At 38.0% G+C, this 21,315-nt stretch overlaps 1 protein-coding gene and 1 long non-coding RNA gene across 2 annotated transcripts; one reads left to right on the top strand and one right to left on the bottom strand.

The window, feature by feature from the left end:
• The first annotated feature begins 239 nt into the window (after positions 1 to 239).
• Positions 240 to 4,756, top strand: lg22h4orf48 (linkage group 22 C4orf48 homolog). Its single transcript, XM_044183594.1, has 4 exons — positions 240 to 594; positions 807 to 939; positions 1,826 to 1,914; positions 3,598 to 4,756. Exons 2-4 carry the CDS (start codon positions 828 to 830, stop codon positions 3,667 to 3,669), a joined length of 273 nt encoding a protein of 90 aa, XP_044039529.1. The 5' UTR covers positions 240 to 594; positions 807 to 827; the 3' UTR covers positions 3,670 to 4,756.
• LOC122870023 lies at positions 2,226 to 3,591 on the bottom strand. Its single transcript, XR_006376478.1, has 3 exons — positions 3,229 to 3,591; positions 2,953 to 3,130; positions 2,226 to 2,343 (listed from the first exon to the last, which is right to left on the bottom strand). It is a non-coding gene; the product is annotated as an uncharacterized LOC122870023 (long non-coding RNA).
• Positions 4,757 to 21,315: the final 16,559 nt, after the last annotated feature.

The following is a 21,315-nucleotide window of genomic DNA, read 5'->3' as shown; positions in this document are numbered from 1 at the left end:
TATATATATATATATCCTTTACTAAAAAAGTAGCAACACCGCATTGTAAAAACAAAAAAACCCCTCACTTTTACTTCAGTACAAATAGATAAGTATTAGCCGCGAAATTTATTTCAGAATCAGAAATACTTTGATTTAAAGTATCAAAAGTAAAAGTAATATATATTACTTGTGAAAAATTAACTAGTAATCAAAGCTGTAAAATAAATGTAGTAACACAATGAAATTAAACAATATTTCCCTCTGAAATGTAGTGGCAGAAAGTGGAAATACTCAAGCAAAGTACTTCATTATTGTACTTTAGTACATTGCTTGATTAAATGTACTTATTTACTTCACACCGTTGATGATAAAACATCCATGGTTGAAACCATGTATGTAAAGACGTATATAAATCCATATACAGTGTTTTATTAATTGCATGTTTGTCGAGGCCTTTATTTGAATGTTGTCACCGGAAGTCTTGATTCTCGTCCCCAAAGCAAATTTTAGTTGAGCCACACGCATGCGCACTCCCTTAATCTACATAAAACATCCTCGGTGGGCATCTTGCGCTGATCTGGTGCTCTGCAACATATAATCGACTGAGTCACGGTAGGTTAACATACAGTTTGTCAAATAAACTGTTATTCTTCGCTGTAGACTGTATTTTTTCAAATACATACAAATATTTACCGATGAAACCCGGACTATTTTCTAAACAAAGCCTATCAGATGTTATTTCATTGACTGACGGCCGTGTAGGACATTTTCTGGTGTATTTCTGTAAACCACACACCTGCACATTTTATTTCTAATTTCAAAAGGTAACTGATCACATCATCACTATGGCATCCAGTGGTTATCTGCAGGCAGCGGTGCTCCTTCTGGCGGTCCAGCTCCTCTGTCTCGGTGCAGCTGATGCGGATCAGGAGAGCGGGACTGTCATCCCTGCCGAAAGTAGGTGGCTTTAAATATGGGGTTTGGATTTTTCTGCCTGTTCAGTGCAGGATTTGTAAAATGTTTGTTAGGTGGAAATCTATCTGCCACGGTGATGTTTTATAGTCTAATGATAGCAGGTCCCCACAGAGGTTTTGTAGGTCATCCTAACTGGTGTATACAGCACCAGCAACATTAAAATTGGCCTGCTCTGCTACTTTAAGACCCATTTTATCATCTATACTAGGTTCAAACAATGTAGAGGTTTATAAAGGTGGTGATAATTGGAAATTTGACCCCTGAGATGTAGCCTTCTCCACAGTTATATTTGCTATTGTCAAGATGGAAAAGCTTCTGAAATAACATTTACACCAATATGTAAAAGTAGACCTCCCCAGTGAAAGCCAAATTAATAAAAATCAACATAAATAGCTCCTTAAAGCAGAACTATGTACATTTTAATCTATTAACAATCTTCCTCTTACAAATGAAAAGTTGACTTAAAAAGCAATAAACACACCTTTGTTTGATTCAGTACACTCAGGGGTTTTGCTGCTACAGCCCTACTTGGTCTGGTATGACCACTAGCTAATGACGGCTAATGTTAGCAAACCTTGGGTAAATTTTGCTGTGTAGCTAACTGACCTCTGAGTAAGGTCACCAACATTATCTACCTGTGCTTCTGTTACACAACACTTCGTGATATTTACTTGTGGCTACTGTCCTGGCTCACTAAGGTTTGTGTTTCCTGGCTGCACCCACAGAACGAGGAGGGAATCTGCTTTGAAATCTAGTCTAATTGCAAGAAAATCCACACAAAAGTAATTCAGGGGAAATTTACATTCTACCAAGAAGACAACTAATGGATGAATCTCTTTATATCTGAATTCTTTCCTCTCATTTGCAGGTCGCCCATGTGTGGACTGTCATGCATTTGAGTTTATGCAGAGGGCACTGCAAGATCTAAAGAAGACCGCTTTCAACCTTGATGCCAGGGTAGGTGAAGTCCTACAAAATCATGTCGTCTTCTTGTCATAAGTAGAGGCCTTGTATTTTTCCCCTTTTTAATGATTTTCTTTGAGGAATTCTTCATCTCCCATGCTATTAAAGTGTTAAATGCTCATGATTCACCAGCTTATTAGTCTTCCATATAACAATTGGTGTAGGATGATGGTGACTTTATCTTTGATTGATTGAGTTTTTAAAAAAAAAAATATTTATGAGTTTATTCAACAGGGACAATACAGATCAACACTGTCACTTAGGTTGAAGCAATGCAACAGATGTAATGGATATAGGACGTGTAGCTCAAGCCAATTTCAAGCCCCCCGTCCCTGGTTAGGTTTTTAAAAATTACAGTTGAGAAGAAAAAAAGTTGAGATGAATGAGTGGCTACACTCCCTGTATTGGCCAGTCTGAAAGTACCTGCAGAAAATGTTATAAAAAAAAAATATAGTAACTTATACAACAGTTTTAAGTGTTATTATTAATAATACAACTTTACATCTAACCTTGTTAAAAAGATCAAAGCTTCAGAAGCCTTTCTGAATATCTTTAAATATATATTTATAAAAAAAAATTGAAATAATTTGATGCACCATTTCCCTTTAGCAGCTACTGTATACCACTGGATGTGTTACTGCATAAGTTGTCGATACAAATCATTAGTATTCCTTTATATTTATTATACTGCACTTGGCAGATATGTTGACTGATGATGTGCTCTCTTCGCTCTAGGCAACATTTCTGTTAAAGTGGTGAAGTGTTGCAGTAAGTTGATGAGTTCAGCCAAGTATGTACAAGTAATATAAATATTATTTTCTTTATCTAAATTTACATGATCTAGCAAATAATAAATTATGGTTAAATTGGTTATCATGCTTTCCACAATAATGTTAGTATACAAAAAAGAAAATTGCTGCATTATAGTGCACTAACCTAATAATCACAAGATAATTTCCTTGATAGAGACCTGATACTTTTTGATAAATATTATTGTTATATGAAAATGTTTGACAAAAAAATTCTAAATACCTTTTCTAATGTCAACAATGAGCCTTGGGGCGCCTCAGTAGCTCACCTGGTAGAGCACGTGCCCCATGTACAAGGCTGAGTCCTTGCTGCAGCGGCCCGGGTCCGGGTCCGGCCCGTGGCTCTTTGCTGCATGTCATCCCCTCTCTCTCCCACATTTCCCACATCCTTGCAGCTGTTCCTGTCAAATGAAGGCAAAAAGCCCAAAAACTAATTTAAAAAAAAAACAAAACAATGAACCTTTAAATTCAATAAATAATGTTTTATTTCTATCTTTACTTTAAAGACTGCTGTCTTTTACTGCAATATAATACTTTGCTTGGTGTTCAAAAGCCACCACACAGAAGACATGCTGTGAGAAGATCTGCCCAAAGACTGGCTGCTGCTCTGGCTTATATGCATGGGGCACACCAGGCCCAGGTGTGTCCCATGCCGCTGATCAATCTCCTAATGGGTCTGCAGCCCTGGAGACAGAAAGTGAACCAAGCAGTCCCAGGTCGAGCAGCTTGTAGGTTGCATGAGAGGCAAAATTAGCCAATTAATCAAACTGAAACTGTACAAGTGACAGGGACAAAAATATGATTTTGAAAAGTGGAAATCACAACCTTGAGTTCAGCTGATGTTTACATGTTGTTTTGTCCGTTGCAGACAGAGACGCTGGTGCTGAGGGCAGAGAGGAGGGCTCTGTGTGACTGTATGCCCACCAACTCACTGCGCTGAACTCTGCACTTCACCACCACGAGTACACCTGAGGACACTTCCACCTGTCATCACACTGAAAACGACCCTGTTATAAAACCTCTACTCATGCACAGCGATTTTCATCTTAACTTATTTACACAATAGGCACTTTATTTTCTTTTTCTCTCATATCACTGTTGAGTGAAGCTTTGATTTGAAGTCATGCATCATAAGGCATGTTATTGTTTTGCCTTATTTGGGACGACTTTTATACCACAAATGTTTTACATTGTGAAACACATGCCTGTGAAATTAGTTTGATTGTCTCCATCGTCATAGGATTTGGCTCAGTTCTCCTATGAAGCATAAACTATTTTTTGTACTTTTTAGTATTTAACTGTATAATGTAGATACAGTAGAATGCATCTGTAAATTCACTTGTTGAATGTGTTGTATGAGATTTATGTTTACGACGATTATACACATCAAACTGTAGCATCACATGGAATTTATTTAACTGCTCAAAATATTTCAAAAACAGTTTTTAGTTCATTAAATTACCTTTTAGGAATCATCAAATCTTCACTGGTTAAAATGAATTGATTAGCAGCCTGGCTTCTTTTGCAAAAGAGGTTGGGTAACTTGTTAAGGAAAGTTATTTTTCTTTGTAATAACCATGACGATTGTTTTTGTAAAGAAATAGTCAGCAGAAAGTTCACCAGAAGTTCAACAAACAATATTTTCAGATTTTGTAGGTTTTGATTTAGCACTGCACTGTAGCATGAATTTACTGCACTTTTTGTTAACCTACTGTTAATATAGATTGTATGTATAGATTCTGTATATGTACACGGGTACATGTAATGGAGGTGTCTACAGACTTTGTCTTCTCTTGTGTGACAAAGGTGTATGTGATGAACGGTACAGTAACAAAAGAACTGCAGTATCGCCAGGGGAAGGGAGGACGGATAGAGGAATGCAAGCTACAGCAGGGGACATAGAGATAGAAATAATAGTTGTCTTATTGTTGCTTGTTCATGAACAGTGTACTTTGTAAACATTATGTCACAAGACGCCCCATTTATTGTCTTAATGTTGAACCAATCAATAAAAACAATGAATGATCTTTACTGCTTTTTATTATTTTCTCTGGCTGAGACTTTTATCACAGACCATCGGTGTGATCTGTGATAAAGAAGCACAGTGTGGGTTTGTGCTGGCATTAATCTAGACACATTCATTCATTCATTATGGTCTCTGCCACAGTATGTCTCACAGCTCAGATGTAGGTGTAGCACTGCAAAGACTATGTGTAACAAATGTGTAAAAAGTATTTCAACTTCTACGCTAGGGCTGCAACCAATGGCCGTTTTCAATATAGATTAACCTGCCTGTTATTTTCTTGATTCATCCATTAATTGTTTGCTTCATAAAATGCTTGTTTTGTCTGACAAACAGTCCAAAACACAAAGATATTTAGTTTAAAGTTACAGAAGAACAAGTGAACCAGCAACATTTGAGCAATCGTAACCAGTGAAGTTTATTTAAGTACATTTAAAATTTGATTAATAGCTCTACTTCTTTCATTCACTGCTATGAATCTTCAATCAATATGCCTGCATCCAAACATACAAACACAAAGCCTGTGTGCTAAAGGTCATATCTGTATTTTTTAAAACCATATAAGTTACATGCATGTTCACATATATGACTGAAGTGTTTGCGTTGTAGATAAAAACCAAGCATTTTTTAAATCATAATTAAAAAAATGTTTTCATGCTGTGTTTGGTGCTGAATCGATTATGTGATGAAATTAATCACCACCAATTTTGATAACCAATTAATCATTTAAGTCATTTTTAATATTTTTTTGGTTCCAGCTTCTCAAATGTGAGGATTTGCTACTTTTGTCTGTTTTATATCACTGAAAATGGAAAATCTAATAAAACAAAACATTGGAAGACGTCACAGTGAGATGTAGGAAATTGTGATGGGCATTTTTCCCATTTTCTTCGACATTTCAGACTAAATTATGAACCATAATGAAATTAACTGTTATTTGCAGCCCTAGACAAAAACACCATAGCATCAGAAGACAGTAAAACGTAGATTTAGCTGATGTCAAGTGTTAGTCCCGGTATTTAAAGCTCTTACAATCAGTTTGGGAGTGATAGCATGTTACGTGTTGAGTTTAGCAGCACTTCCCCTCGGTGTTCATTTACCCAAGTAGCTGGTCTGCAGAGCCTCAGCCCTGTCAGACCAGTGTGTGTGTGTGGGGGGGGGGCTACCAGTCGCAGAAGTGATGCTATAAGGTCCTGCTGTTTTAGCTGACCTCATCCCCTCCCACACACACACACACACACACACACACAAACACACACCTCTTTATTTATTTACAACAGGGATTACGGCATAGAAAAAAGAAAACCTGCAAAACCTGTATCTACACCAGCAGGAGGAGCTCTAAGTAAAGGCAGTCCGCCAGCTGTGTCGCAGCAATGCAGCACTCTCTACTTCCCCCATGGCTGTAAATGCAGATGGGGTGAAATACTGTAAAGAGAGACAAAAAAAGAGGAAAATGAGGCGCTACATTTGCCACTGAAGCGCCTGCAGTGACCTGGCAGGAATCTCAGCCCAGAGGAACCACCATGTACTGCCTGCACTACTGAGGCAAATCCCCTTATACTGCACCACAGCACACAGGCAACCTTATTACACAGGATACTCATTTCTGTTGCTGAGGCAGCTTTAACCTACCAGGCTTTTATTGGAAGGAGTGACTGAGAGGATTGAGTATGCAGGGACACCAAATACACGCTGAATCACTCTGAAAAATCCTTGTTGTCAAGCAGCCTCCACTTTCTTTCTCGCTCTCTCTCCCACTCACTCACTGGCTTGTTCTCTCTACAGAAGCCTTTCAACTTTTCTTTCATCTGCTCCGGGAAAAGCTGACTGAATCGTTCCAGCTGTTTGAAATTCTCTGGCGGGGGCAAAATCCTCAATATTTTCTTCCCCTTTTATCCCCTCTGTCTTTACTTGGGCATTGATTTGACCTTGCCACAAAAGTTTGCTCAGCTCACCCAACCTTGGGACTTGTTTAGAATACCAGAGAGCAGCCCAGCCAGGATGAATCTGAAGCATGTAAATGTATAATTCAGCCATGTGCTCTGTGCTTTATTTGGGAAGCCTGAGAGGAAAGTCTGCATACTGTATAGATGTGAATATATTATTTACAAGAAAGTGGTGGTTCCCAACCTTTTTCTTCTGATACCCCACAGCGCTGAGCTCAAGTACCCCGTTATCGACACTCGCCATGTCTCAAATGTGTTACTTGGAATTGAATTTAAATTGGATGTTATGTAAACCTTGTTGATTACATAAAGGTAAATATTGTTACAATAACCTTTTCATACAGTTGAACTGTGAATGTTTAGGCTGGTTTGATTAAGCTTGCATTCTTACTGCTACCATTTGAATGGCAGAAGACAGATGTTTCAATCATTTATCCAGTACTTTTGGCTAACTGTTTGAACTGTTTATTGATGACTTTTATCTAATTATTTGAACTGTTTATCCATTATCTTAGCTATTTGAATTGTTTATTGATGATTTTGAGCTAACCATTTGAATGGTTTACTCAGTACTTTTAGCTAACAATTTGAACTTTTTATTGATTTCTTTTGGCTATGTGTTTCAACCATTTATCCATTGGTTTTAGCTAACTTAGACTTGTCTGTTTGCTTTAGTGACGTGTCAGTCGCAACCGACTCCCGTCTGAGAGCCTTTTTAACCATCAATATGACAGAACATTTGAATGTATTGCAGATGAAGAATCTTGCATATTTATTTCTTGCAACAAATAAGTAATTGTATAATATGTATCTTATATGTACTAAATGAAGAGCCGTTTGCTCTTCACTAGTTTGCCTGTTTCTGACCTCAGTGTGAGAGCACATTTTCAACACCTTGACATTTCTCTGTATCCCAACATGAGCGCAGATGGAGATGGATCTCTGTGATACTAAAATGTCATGCTAAGGGTGACCTTGTGGTATTTCAACCGGCCATCCTTCATGAAAAGTGGCCACTTGATGGCTCAAGAAACATTAATTTTCTCAAACACCCTCATTTTGTCTGATATTGAAGCATGCTTCATTTGTTGTGGATACTGGAAGGGATTATCGTGGCCAAAATTATTCACAATAACAATATTATTGCGATATCTATAGAAAATTTGAAAAAAAAAATGTGATTGGTCAAATTCATCTTGAACTTATTGTGTATTTTGTCTTTACTTTACAGCCACCTGCTGTGACAAAGCCAGAATGAAAAGAAACGGAAATGATTTAAGACGCGCTGGATTATTTACACGATGTTATCATATGTGTATTATTAACATGATATCAATATTTTGTTGTTAAATATCACAGTTATCGTCAATACTGCTATATTGCGACACCCCTACCTCAGATCCTGAGTTCTGGTAAATGTTCTCAGTCAAGATATTTGAACTATAAGATCTTTTGGAGCTGCTGATTTACTGAAAGTCTTTTGGAGAGTTTTGTTAGGGGATAAAAAATTACCCCAATTTCATCCAACATATAGGACCTGCAGTCTGTAAAATAAATGCTTAAGCTACTGTATGTGCTATTTTCTTAATTTAAGAAGGTATCACCTTTTTTAAAATGTGGATATTTCAGTCTGCAGGTATTCACTTTCCCATCAGATTTTCAGCTATCCTTTGGAGAGAATGCATGAATATGAACACGTACACACCAAACACACACACATGTTCAAACCCCTAAATAAAAAAACACAAAGTACTAGCAAACAAGGCAAACTGTAGCAGAGATTAGTGTTACCATGGTGGTCATCACAAAACACTCAATGAGATGCTGAAAACATAGACCAGCAGCTGGTGTGAAATTAAACTGCGAAAAAAATAAAGCTGTTCACCAGCTGGTAACGCCTCTTCCTGATGAGGAAAGAACAACAGAATTAACAACAACAGCAACAAAAACAAACCCCACACGTGACATGTCAACAGGACATCTCCTCAGCCTACAAACAAACTTTAATAATGTCAATTCATGCTATACATATTATAAAGTGACTCTAGACCAGGGTGATGAAGGTTGAGCTGGCAGCATAGTCTAAATAAAACTGAATTTGGGACGTTTCCACAGGTAAAATATCAGGTGTTGACCTCAGTTGGCTTTGATCAACACATTGAGAGGCTAGCTAGCTTGGATAATGTATGACTATTTATTTATATGTACTCTGGTGTGTACAGTACGTGTCACCATGGATTTTGCAGGTTAAGCATATGTTGGGTGACTGTGGCTTGTTTTACCTCTCACACAAAAATGTGATAACATGGTTAGATTTTGCAAGTTGGCTAGTTTGCAAGATCATCAATGGCACAGTCAAAATCTAAATCCGTTCAACATTTTGGTTTATGACGAAATACCTGCAGCTCTAATGACATTCCCATCAGCCTCAGCTGCACTTTGCGTTTAATGCTACTTAGCAAATGTTTGCATGCTAACATGTTTAACTAAGATGGTGAACATGGTAAGCATTATACCTGCTAAACATCAGCATGTTAGTATTGTCATTGTGAGCACGTTAGCATGCTGGCATTAGCATTTAGCTCAAAGCATCCCTGTGCCTAAGTACAGTCTCACAGAGCTGTTGGCATGGCTGTAGGCTCTTAGTCCTGTTTTATTAGTTGGATAAGCTGTAAGTTATATATAAAATTAAGTGCCTTTTCAAAGAATGTTTTGTCTAAGTTGTTTTTGTTGCACTTTTATGGTTCAGAACTTGTCAAAACAACAATCAATTCCCTGCAAATGTTTCTGTGTGTCAGTTATACAAGTTTTAGAGTTTGAGGAACTTCTAAGCTGTGTGTCTGTGAAGATTCTCAGTCATTACAGTATATTTATTGACAAAGCACTTCTATATAATCAGAGATGTGTCTTGGATGACAGTAACACGCACAACATATCTGGAGTCAGAGTGACAATCCTGGTATTTGCCCTTAGGACCTGGGATTTAGGAGCTGGAGCTTATCATGCATTTAAACTCCCAGTGTATAACATCTTAAACTCCATGTGTGAGATATAAAAATGTAAAAGTAGTGTAAACTCTTTAAATGGTTATTCAGTGCATCTTGGCGTCTTTACAATGCAGCTCCATGCTGGTGCTCTGGTTAGTGGGAGGCCACAGCAACAGCAGGAGGCTGGGGGATTTGCCAGTGTTAGCAGGGCACCATGAATAAGTCATATGCATGATAATGCATAAATTATACATATGTATAATTTTGCTGGGCCACCATAAATACTCATTACGTGACAATCTTGGTATACGCCTGACCAGTGCTGCAGAAAACTTGACCCAAGAAAGACAGAGAGAGAGAGTTTGGAAAGTGACAGGAGTCATTTTTCAAGAAGAAAAGAATATCAAGATGTTTGAAATAATGAAGCAAGCATAGAGCACCAGCAGGTTACATAGTAGTACAATACAGATACAGCCCAGCTGGTTGCCAAGGCAACAAGTTATCAATGTTTCAGCTTCCTTAATAAATGGAAATTAATTAAATTTTATATTTGTATAGAATGACTTTTTTTAATGTATTTTTTATGCATTTCAAAATCAGGGTGAATCTATTTTCCAAGTGATTTAATTTGTTAAAGCCCCTGAAGAAGTTTTTCACCATATTGTTGATTATTAATGACTAAATAAGCAACAATCAAAGATAAAGTTTAGAAAATAAACATCCTGAGTTATTATTTATAATACGTTTAACACTCATAACCTCAGCTAATCTGCTTCATCAGGACTCTGTGGGTGTGGTTCTGATTCTGATTCAAAAGTTGCTAAATCCTAATTGGCGCAAAGACGTGTGTGACATCACCTTTTTCCAACTAATCCCCGCCCACTTCAAACCAGTGGGAAGCGCACAAACAAAAACGCAGAAATCTCTCATGTGAAATAACCAAAACTGTTGGTTAACTTTAGCAGAAAATAATGTGTTCATGTAGGTCCCATTGCTCATAGTAAGAAGCTGGTGGAGAAAAAATGTTTTCAGGGCCTTTAAAAAATGAAATGTCACATTTTAATCCATATTTTCAATTGTATTTCTTTTTTAACTTTAAAAGAAGCTTATTCTAACAATTGCTATTATAGAGAGAAAGCAAGCCTATCTTTTGGTAAAAGATTTTTTTTGGCGGACTATATCTTTAAAATAGTTTTAAAGGAAAAATGACAAAGAGAGAAGCAACCTGCAGCTCTGCATGATCCATGAGTTTTTAATTATTTATTTTTATTTTACTCAAACCTGCATTCATATCACCAACAATGAATCGCCAGTGAATCCAGTGAAACTCTGGAGAGACTAGTTTTTGGTAATATATCTTGGAGGGTTGACCCAGTATGTTTGCTCACTGCGTGGCTCAGGAGAAACTCATTTAAATACCTTGAACAAAGACTGAAGAAATGACTCAAGAGACACCGAGTTAGAAATGTAAACATAAGTACCTGAATAGCATCACTTGTATCCCTTTAAAAAGCCAGTATCTGCAGATTTAAAGAATCAGTATGCAACATTTAGGAGGAGCTATTGGCAGAAATGAAATATAATATTTATAAATATGTTTTCATTACTGTATAATCACCTGAAAATAAGAATCGTTGTGTTTTCGTTACCTTAGAATAAGCCATTACTATCTACAGAGGGAGCGGGTCCCCTTCCACGGAGGTCGCCATGTTGCACCGCCATGTTTCTACAGTAGCCCAGAACGGACAAACCAAACACTGGCTCTAGAGAGGGCCTTTCGCATTTTTCGTGAGTTTCGCAGCCACCGTAGTTTTTCCTACACGCTTGGAAGGGGAGGGTGAGGCGAGCGGTATTCTAATGGTTGCAAACTGCAATTTCACCGCTAGCTGCCACTAAATCCTATACACTGGACCTTTAAGTAAGTATTAGGAACATAGTAATGTGACCGTGTTTTTGGGATTGTAAACACAGACTAAAACTGACTTTGTATTAATACATTTCTTAAGTATATAACTTTAATTTTACCAGACAATTTTGGATTCATTTCAGCATTTTGGGAATCAAAATACTAAAATTGCTACTTTGTATTTTGAAATGTATTAGTAAATATTTAGGGCACACACAAAGAGTAACAAGCACAAAATATGAGACAAACATTTTATTTCATGTTGTCAAAGGCTTTTACTTGATCCCATTACAGTAAGTCAATGCCTCAGTTGGCTTTAATGCTGAAATGCTATTTATTGAATATAGTGTGGTGATCATGATGAGGCAGGATGTTGTAAGGGATTCAGCCTTCTCAGCTTATTCAAAACTAGGCTGAGTGTCAGCTTCGAAAGGAGCGTACTCCCTGAGCTGCTCATCTTCGAAAAGAGCGTACTCCCTGAGCTGCTCATCTTCAAAAGCGTCCACCTTGGGCTCTTCATCTTCAGCTGAGACCTCTTTTGCAGCATCCTGCTTTGGGTTATTGGCTGAATCAGTAACTGTGGGAGTTAGAAAGACAAAGACAAATTGCATCCATTTATAAAGGACAGGTACTCAAACTCAAAGGACTTGGCGAGACACTGACAACCTAACATGTACAAACAAATACCACATTACTGCAAATATTATAACAACCACATACCACATCAGATTTTATCATATAGTTACCTTCGGCTTGTGCAGCAAGCTCCAAGGTATGTAATGCAGTGCACGGCCACGTACAGCGCAGAGACACAACTAAACGCTTGTATTTTATGTCACTTTTATTCACTAATGTCAAATACTGATCAGGTGTACAATATGTTCTTAAGTCCCTCAAAGCATTGGTAGCCTACTGGCATTTATTGTACAGCCGTGTTTATTTATAAACATATTTCATTCATATTTACAAGTTTCTCAACCTAGAGGTACGGATCCACATACGCCTGTTTGAAAGGAAGAAAGTGTCACAGGACTTTTTTTTTTTAACATGATTTTTTTGGCATTTCTGCTTTATTTGATAGTCACAGTAGAGAGACACGAAAGGCAGGGGAGAGAGAGGGGATGGCATGCAGCAATGGGCCCGGGCCCGACGGCAAGGACCCAGCCCTGACACATGATACGCGCTCCACCAGGTGAACTACCAGGGCGCCCTGGGTCACAGGACATTTAAAAGATTAATGTATTCATATTTGCCTCACATATTCTTCACTATCAAAAAAATCAAGTGTTTGATTGAAATACAGTGTTCACTCTTGGATTTGGCAATTGGCCTTTCACTAAGCCCCGCCTTCCTTAGTTACTGTTAATTTTTGAAACAATGGGGTTGATTTCAGACAGACAGAAGCAGGCTTCCCATTTTGATTTTGACGGCTGAAATGACAACTAACTGGCAGATTTTATCAACTGTAGCTAGCTAGCCAATTAAGCTAACATTAGCTCTATGAGCTGGTTGAAAACACTGTCACCGGCTGACTTTTTAATGTTTGAATTTGTCAAGATGACTCCTTTTAAAACTAGAGCCCTGTACAAAGGGGTCTTAAAAAGGAACTTTATGGCTACATATTATGTCATGCTAAAAAACTGAGGCTAAAGCTGCATGGAAATACAGAAACAGCATTGTTCTTGCAGTTAGAACAAGTCCTATATGTATGATAGGGAAAGTTGTGTAAGATCCACCTGTTATTTCCCTCTGACAAAACCCTGTTTGGCTGCTTAGCTTAGTCTAATATCTACACTTTTAATGTTACAAGAGAAAAGGCTTTTAGGACTCACTGATGTGTTTGGCAGACATAACGCGGGTAACACTGGTTGTGGTTCCTGGATGGTAAACTTTCCCCAAATCCAATAAAGAGCAAGAGCGGCTAACATTACCCTTAACTCTGAAAGCATCAAGACCAGCTCCTTCAACTTGGGGAAATAATACACAATGGATGTGCTAGCTGTAAACTGGGCTTTTATTTTTTTTAACATAACCTGTAACCCCACAAACTAAGTTAGTTAGTTAGTTAACGATGTGCTCCTTGGCCTTGGAATTCTAGTTTGTCTCTGTGGATAGTAAGCTAGTTAGCAGAACATGCTAACACCAAACAAACACACTGTTTAATTTATTCCTTACACTTTTGCTTTTGCTTTTGGTTTTGGAAAAGCTAAAAAAAAGACACGGCCCTTCAAACTCTTTATATACAGAGTATCGCTCTCACCACAGCCCCATGTACACCGCTTCAACGTGTGCAGAAATCCAAAGCTTGACAGGCCCACCACACCTAGCAGTGGTTGCTAAGATGATTGGACAGCTTGGGGAGAGGTTTAGCAAACAGTCAATTTAGCGTTGGTAGAGGATCCAAGGGATCGAGAGAGGACCCCATTTCCAACATACTGGGGCCAAATGTGAGTGAAAGCCATGTGAACTATGTAAATCAGCTTCAAGTTTTCAATGCCTCATGCAGCATTGCACTGTAGGTTAATTATTTAATTGTTATATATATATTTAGATAATATATTCACATTTACATCCCCTTCAGCTACCAGGGGCCTCCAAATGAACTGAAAATCTAAACACTTCTTTGGTTCCTTTGGTACTATAATAAATCTTGGGATTATAACAAAAAACACATTTTGAGGGCATTATACCAGATATGAGAAATTTTCAGATTCACAGGCACTATAACAAAATTAGAATATCTTAAATATCTTATATTTTATAATATAATAGCACACCAGGGCAGACACAAAACATCTAATGCTGTTTCCCAGAGAGAGTTCCTACTACTGCTTCTATACAAATGAACAAAACATTATGTTCTATTTTCAGGACATGCCTAGAGCTGAGTCTGTACATTTCAACATTTTGACTAGTAGCTCCAGTACTGGATGAGACATTAGCTGTTGTGTCACTCCAGCATGTACTTGGTTATGGGCTACAGAGAAATTATGAAATACTTTGATGTTAAATGTAAAAGTAGCCCCCAATATCTCATGTTGGTAGGTGTAGAAGGTGCAGAAATTAAATAAAAAACATTCAATCGACAGCTGAAGCCACAGTCTCCCTCTGTCCTTTATTTGCTGATATTTGTTTTTCAACTGTTGGTCGTGTCTTTGGGCCCACTGGGTCAGGGAAACTGGCGGATGTGTCTCTCAGAAAGCAGAAATATATATTTATTCTTGAGTATATCGCATCTGCGTTTGCACAGCACACAGCATGTTTTGCAAGTCAGTTAACGAACAATGCTCCAAGGCATCTGATACAGTGTTTGGTCACTAACATTACATACACACAGTGTGGACGATCAGGTGTTCAATATGTTCTCAATTAAAGCCTAAAGTATCTGGCTATTGTTGCACATTTACTGTTTTACAGCAGTGGTTTTATAGCCTATGAAAATATTGTCAGTTCGCAGTTACACAGTTGTACAAACCAGTCTAAACCAGTTTTGTATGCCTGAGATCATATAAAGGTCAAGACATATAGGAAAAAAGGAACTAAGTCTAAGGATGCTAGGTAGACAGGAACCCAAGGCGAGTCTTAGTCTGTGTTGTTAAAAGTTCAGCAGATCAAAGGAAGTGCACAGCTAGACAGAAAATAACACCTTATATTGAATGTGAGTTATCACATTTGGATGCCCAGCATAGCAACAGAAAAACATCTTAAAATATCTTAAAATTGTCCATTACAGAACTCACTGGAGATATAACATATTTGGTTTTGTTAACCTGTTTTGCTGTGCTCATCCATGAATAAAACAACAGCAGTCTTGCCACAACTGGCAGGGTGGAGGGCGTTACCTGTGTGATTGGCCTCTTTTGGTCTTTTGCTGACTAATATAGGCTTAGCCCATGCTGATGCAGCAGTCATTATTATGTCTAATGATACTTTTGCTGCTACGTCTTTTAGTGCTTCTATAACTGGTCATACTATGTGAACAGCTCCTCTGCCATCCAACTACTTACTGTATGTTACTGAGCTACGTTTCAGCTTTCTCTACGTGAATCATTCTTATTTTAACTCTTTTTATTCATCTACTGTGCCTTAATCTCAAGTTAAAAGTCAGTTACAGACAAAAACTTGTAAAATATGCACTGACTTTTACATGATCATGGTGTTTTATCTTCGCAGATATCTTCATAGATGTTTGCATCTCCACTTTGGCTGAGCTCGTTTTTGGCTGAGTCACTCATTACAGTGACAGATCTGTAATGGTGCCTTAAAGAGAGATGGTGGAAGAATAAACTTCCAAATCAATTATTCCACATTTTGTTCATGTTTTCTGTATTTGGCTCAATCTGATTTTACTGGTTCTAAAAAAACCCTGTGTTAAAGCTCCCTTCCCACCCCAAGGGCAAGCTTCCCTCAACAACAGGCTGTATTCATGAAACATCTTAAGGCTGACATCATCGATATTAACACAGTCAAAGAGAGTTCCTCCCATTCCTTCCCATTAGTCAGGGTTGCTCTCAGCTGCTTCATGAGTGGCTCTTAAGAGGAAATTATTAGCCAGGAACTATAGCACCTATTGGGAGAATAACTAGTGTAAGTTAAAACACTTTTAATCTAACACCTCATTTCCACGTCTCAGAAACCACTTCAAACTCCAGTATGGCTTTGTGCCTCTGACCTGTGTCCACAAGAGGGAGACAGGCCTCCGGTAGTAAGTCAGAACTCAGACAAACCAACAACACACACACACACACACACACACACACACACACACACACACAGACCGACAATTTCTTCTTTTTTTCACATCTGAAACTGAGCCAAAAAGCTGAGAAGGTCTTATTTTATCATCTAAATTTAAAGCCTTAAAAAGGACTACTTGTCCTGCATTTACTCACATCTGGCAGAAGAGAGAGAGCAGTACAAAATATTTATAGCTTATTGATTTACCTATTGTCTTTTACTTTTTTTATTACTTAAATATGTCCAACTTTATAAACGTCTAGTTAAACATCACACATTGATGAGCATACTGTATTTGTCTTTAGGAAAGAAGAGGTTGTAAAGCCATCTGTCTTCTACCTTTTTTACTACACATTTATTTGACCTGTTATAGCTACTACTTACTTTGGAGCGGAGTATTTTACATACAAATATATTGTATGATCAGCTGCTATAGCTCAAACTACACACCAGTATGAAAAAAAGTTTAAATGAGCTCCACCCTGACCAGCTGAAACATTTAAATGTTGCTTACGCATTAATGCATTTGTAATAATACAACAATATATAACATACATATTAATGACAATAATGCAGTAGGAAAGGGGTCATCATGCATGAGTGTTTTATGATACTTTTCTGGTAATACCTCAGTGCTTTCAATTACCAATTTACAACTCATTTTAAGTATACTTTTACTTGTGATGGAGTATTGCTACTTTTAATAAGGAAAGGATCTGAGAATTGCTTCCACCACTGTGTATGTGACTTACCACTACAACACTATAGCAAGTGTAAGTAGAATCTATGAATGAGAACTATACATTATACATTACAGCATTATAAGGGAATACAGAATAACAGCAGTGTAATAACTGAGCAACTGAATGATTTGAAAGCATAGGAAATAACACAAATCCTATAATAAGAAATACATTAAATGAAATAATATTTTCAGTATGAAATACTAAACATATATTATGAAATAAAATAGCATATCTGTAGGAATCAGACATCAGAAATAAGGATGTTTTTTTTAAAGATTGCATTAGAGACTGTTTCTTTTGATATCTTGATATATAACAAATATGAGCAAGATGTCTGAACTCTGAAAGAACACATTTAAATAAGATCTATCCCAAATTCTCATTAAAATTCAGAATTCATAATGACTTTTAATACCTGCTATTTGAATTTAAATGTTTTAATTTAAGACAAGGAGCTGACATCCCAATAAAAAACATTTATAAAGTTTATAAAAAAATGTGTTTCTCATACTCATATATATTCTCATACTGTAAATACAAAATGCTGCTAGGCCTGTGCATGATGTAGATGCTGTGCTTCCATGGATGGATTACTGAACAGGCTTACCAGGCACAGGCCCAGGGGCCAAAGGGCTCCCAAAACCAGAGCTTCTGTTGAAGTGACTGTTGTTAACATTTAACATTGGAAAGCCATGGGGCTCAGTCAAAAGTAGGAATGTCCTGATCTCGCTTAATTTGCTCCTGATTCTTTGATGTGGTGCGTTTGCTAATACAAAGTCGGATCTAATAATAATAAAGCTTGTTGCTACAGTAAACCTACATTAAAATTAGAAATGTAAATATATTTGAATATATTTATATATGAACAGCTCTGCTTTAATATATATAATCTGCATTACAAGTTTTCTTTGATGTTTTTCTATTATATTTTGTATAGTAAGCTATAGTATTTCATAGCTGTGGAGAGGAGTGTCAGTGCTGAAGCAGGTTGCTTTGGGAAAGATTTTGCCTCTTTTTTTATCTCCAGCAAGAAGAAAATGATAAAGTTTAAGATTTATTTTCCACCAATAGCACAACTTTAGAGGTCAGGTTAATCTGCAGAAAAACAGGAAAAGATGTAAAATGGCCACGAGCGACGTATGGGGTGGGAGTGAGGATGCTCTGATACGTAGGAGGGGGGATCCTTTACATGCCTGCACGAAGGGGCCCAGTGTTTCATAATGTGTCCATGTATGCTTCTGATCAATAATCATATCATAATCATAAAATCACCGGTTAGAATATCTAAATGAAATGTATGTGTAAATAAAAAGCCAAAGATTCTTGTGTCTTTTGTATGTCTTATGTAAAGCCCTTTGAATTGCCTTGTTGTTGAAAAGTGCAACACAAATAAACCAACCTGCTGCACCCTGCACACTGTGGGGAACACGCTGAAGCCTTAAACTTCTGAGGAGCAGAGTCCTGCCGGGCTGCCAAGTCGCTGAAAAGGGTCAAGAGGTCACGGCAGGAGCAGAGGCAGGAAAGCCAGCAGTGGCACGATGTGACCTTTAGAGGGGAGGGGGGTTTCCTCAGAGGTCATATTCAAGATTATTAGAACAATATGTGGGGCTCTGTGTGGGGATTTTCAACGGGCAACAAAACACTCGGTATTTGGGGGCATATTAGTTTGTAGTTGATTTATTTATAACCACGCTTTGATCCAGAGTGAAATATCTTAACAAGTATTGGATGGAATTCGGTCCAGACATTCAGCTGTTTAAGAGAAATGCTAACAAAGAATGCTAAATATGCAGATTAGTACATGTATAAGTTATGGTATTATATAGCGTGGGATTTGAAAAGCTGAGTGTGACATGTGTGAAAATGACCACTGTTGCTCCTCTTATTGGCTGATCTTGTTTGTTGTTACAAATAGAGATTTAGTGATGAATGTGTTGTTGAGGGACTCAACGAGGGGCCAGAAGGAGAACCTGAACTATCATTGGCTGACTGAATAAAAAAAGAAAGCATGCTGTAAACTCTGGTGGCCAAACATATTCTACAAACCTATTTTTTTTTTTTGGCAAAAGGTCTTTTTTAAATAATATATTTTAGACATTAAATGTGTTGACCAGAGATGAAACAATACTGTATTTTTTTTCATGACAACTCGAGTTTCTCATCTGCATTTGACAGCGTATTTCATATTTTATTTATGTTCTCATAAATCAGGACAACATAAACACCAGCTGATTCAAACTATGAAATATTCAAGATTCAATACTTTATTGCCATTTCAACATCGTTGACAGGAATTTGGTTTGGTGAGCTCACACAAAACAAAAACCTCACATCACATACAGTAACCACCTTGGGACATGATGCAGAAAAAACATTGTTTTCATAATAATAAATATTTAAAACAAGCGTTCCCATGGGAATGCTATCAGTACCACAAACCAGCTTTGATGTATAAATACATTAGTGATTTAGGCGTTAAGGGCACGAACAGGAAAGTGCTATTACAGAACTATCCGTAGTCTAATGCTGTAGATTTCAGCAAGGGACGGCAGCTCCTGGTCTATGATTTTTGATGCAGTTTGCACCGTTTTGTCTTTGTCTTTCTTCAGTACTGTTGTAGTGTTGACTTCCCACTTTAAAGAAGAGGAGATCGTCACACCCAAGAATCTGTAGTTCTCCACCTGTTGAATTTCCTGACCATTTATGACTGAAGGTAGATGGCCGCAATGGCTCTTACGGAAGTCCACCACTTCAAGTTGTTGGGTTTCATTAGCAGACAACACAGACTGAGCAACACCACGCCGCCATTGGACGCCGCCATCTTGGTAGGTGTCTTGTCTTGTTTTGGTGCACAAATACCACCACCTTCTCCAAATGTGACGACTGCCAATAACTGCACACACAGAGCAGCGCCTTCCAACTACTTTATCCTGACTTTTTTGGCATCCTTGTCATCTGCAACCCCCCGTGACCAATCCTCAGACTTCCAAATGTGGTATAAATAAGAGCAGTCTGTATTCATATCCAAGCTGGAGGCAGCCTTCAGTACCTTAGTGACTTACACCTTCTCTGTCAAAATCACAGCACACTTCCAAAACAAACACCTGCTGCTCTCATTACAGGTCTGAAAACACATCACAATTACTATCGCAGTTTGAACATAAAAGGCCCAACCAGGGACTGTTTTAGATTCTCACAGAAACAATCGATTTTTGTACAATCTAAATTTTCATTGAATTGGGCTTTTTGAGGGTCTTTATTTTTGATGTGGAGATGTTTGAGAAAGTAGAAAGCAGACAGACAGAAGAAGGTTTTAGTGGATGTTGTTTTATTTCCAAAATCGTGGCTCAGACTTGCTACTGCAGTGGCAAAATAGAGGATACAACTATATCAACGATATCATAAATATGTCTTTTTTATTATGTTTTATTGATTAATTTTGGGGGTTGTCATAGGTATAATTGTTTTCCATCATTTGCTTCTTCATCCTTCCTCATTTCTTGGTTGCTATATTACCGACAGCACTTAAAGGCAGCACTCTCAGGAGTCAACCAAAAAGAAACACTGCGCATGCTCAGACCATCTTCCACCCGGTCGGCATGGTGAGAAACGCTGCAGAGCAGGTTCTGATGCGTAGAAAAACATCTTTCCACCGCATCTTTATAGAGCAAATGTCCGGGTTGAGCATGTGCGGACTTTTTGACACTGCAGGTTATCTGCCTGCCCTCCTCCTCCTCCTCCTCCTCCTCCTCCTCCTCCTCCTCTCCCGGCAGCTCTATGGTGGGAGGAGGGGGATACCTTAAGGAGGAGGGAGTGGGGGTGGATGCAGCCTTATCAATAGCAGGTTGCCTCTGATGATCCAGTTCAAACTAGTTCTGCTTTACATATGCGACTGTAACTCTGCGAGGTTCCTCACTCCCACAAAGAGCTGCAGGCCTGCAGCCTAAACACATGTTCTCCGGGCTTCAGTGAAAATATGAACTTAGTTTTCTTAATTACAGTGGCAAAGAAAACTTCATAGGATACTGTTCATTTAGGGATGTTACCGTGTGCCAGTGAGGCGCAATAATTCAATTCAGTTTTATTTATATAGCGCCAATTCACAACAGAAGGTATCTCATTGCACTTTTCCTACAGAGCAGGTCTGGGCCGTACTCTTTATAATACCCTATTGTCATCCAGCTGTATAGCATCCTTACATGTATATGTTATTACCATCTTTTCTTCTCATGTCTGAA

The sequence above is a fragment of the Siniperca chuatsi genome, linkage group LG22 (genome assembly GCF_020085105.1).
Source record: "Siniperca chuatsi isolate FFG_IHB_CAS linkage group LG22, ASM2008510v1, whole genome shotgun sequence".
Lineage (NCBI taxonomy): Eukaryota > Metazoa > Chordata > Actinopteri > Centrarchiformes > Sinipercidae > Siniperca > Siniperca chuatsi.
The sequence above is the reverse complement of the archived record's forward strand: the minus strand, read 5'-3'. Positions and strand labels throughout refer to the sequence as shown.

Excerpts from the sequence above, each read along its gene's own strand:
- lg22h4orf48 (XM_044183594.1), top strand. The coding sequence starts at position 828 with ATGGCATCCAGTGGTTATCTGCAGGCAGCGGTGCTCCTTCTGGCGGTC. Across the intron at positions 940-1,825 it reads GACTGTCATCCCTGCCGAAA|GTCGCCCATGTGTGGACTGT; the intron begins GTAGGTGGCTTT and ends TCTCATTTGCAG. Across the intron at positions 1,915-3,597 it reads CTTTCAACCTTGATGCCAGG|ACAGAGACGCTGGTGCTGAG; the intron begins GTAGGTGAAGTC and ends TGTCCGTTGCAG.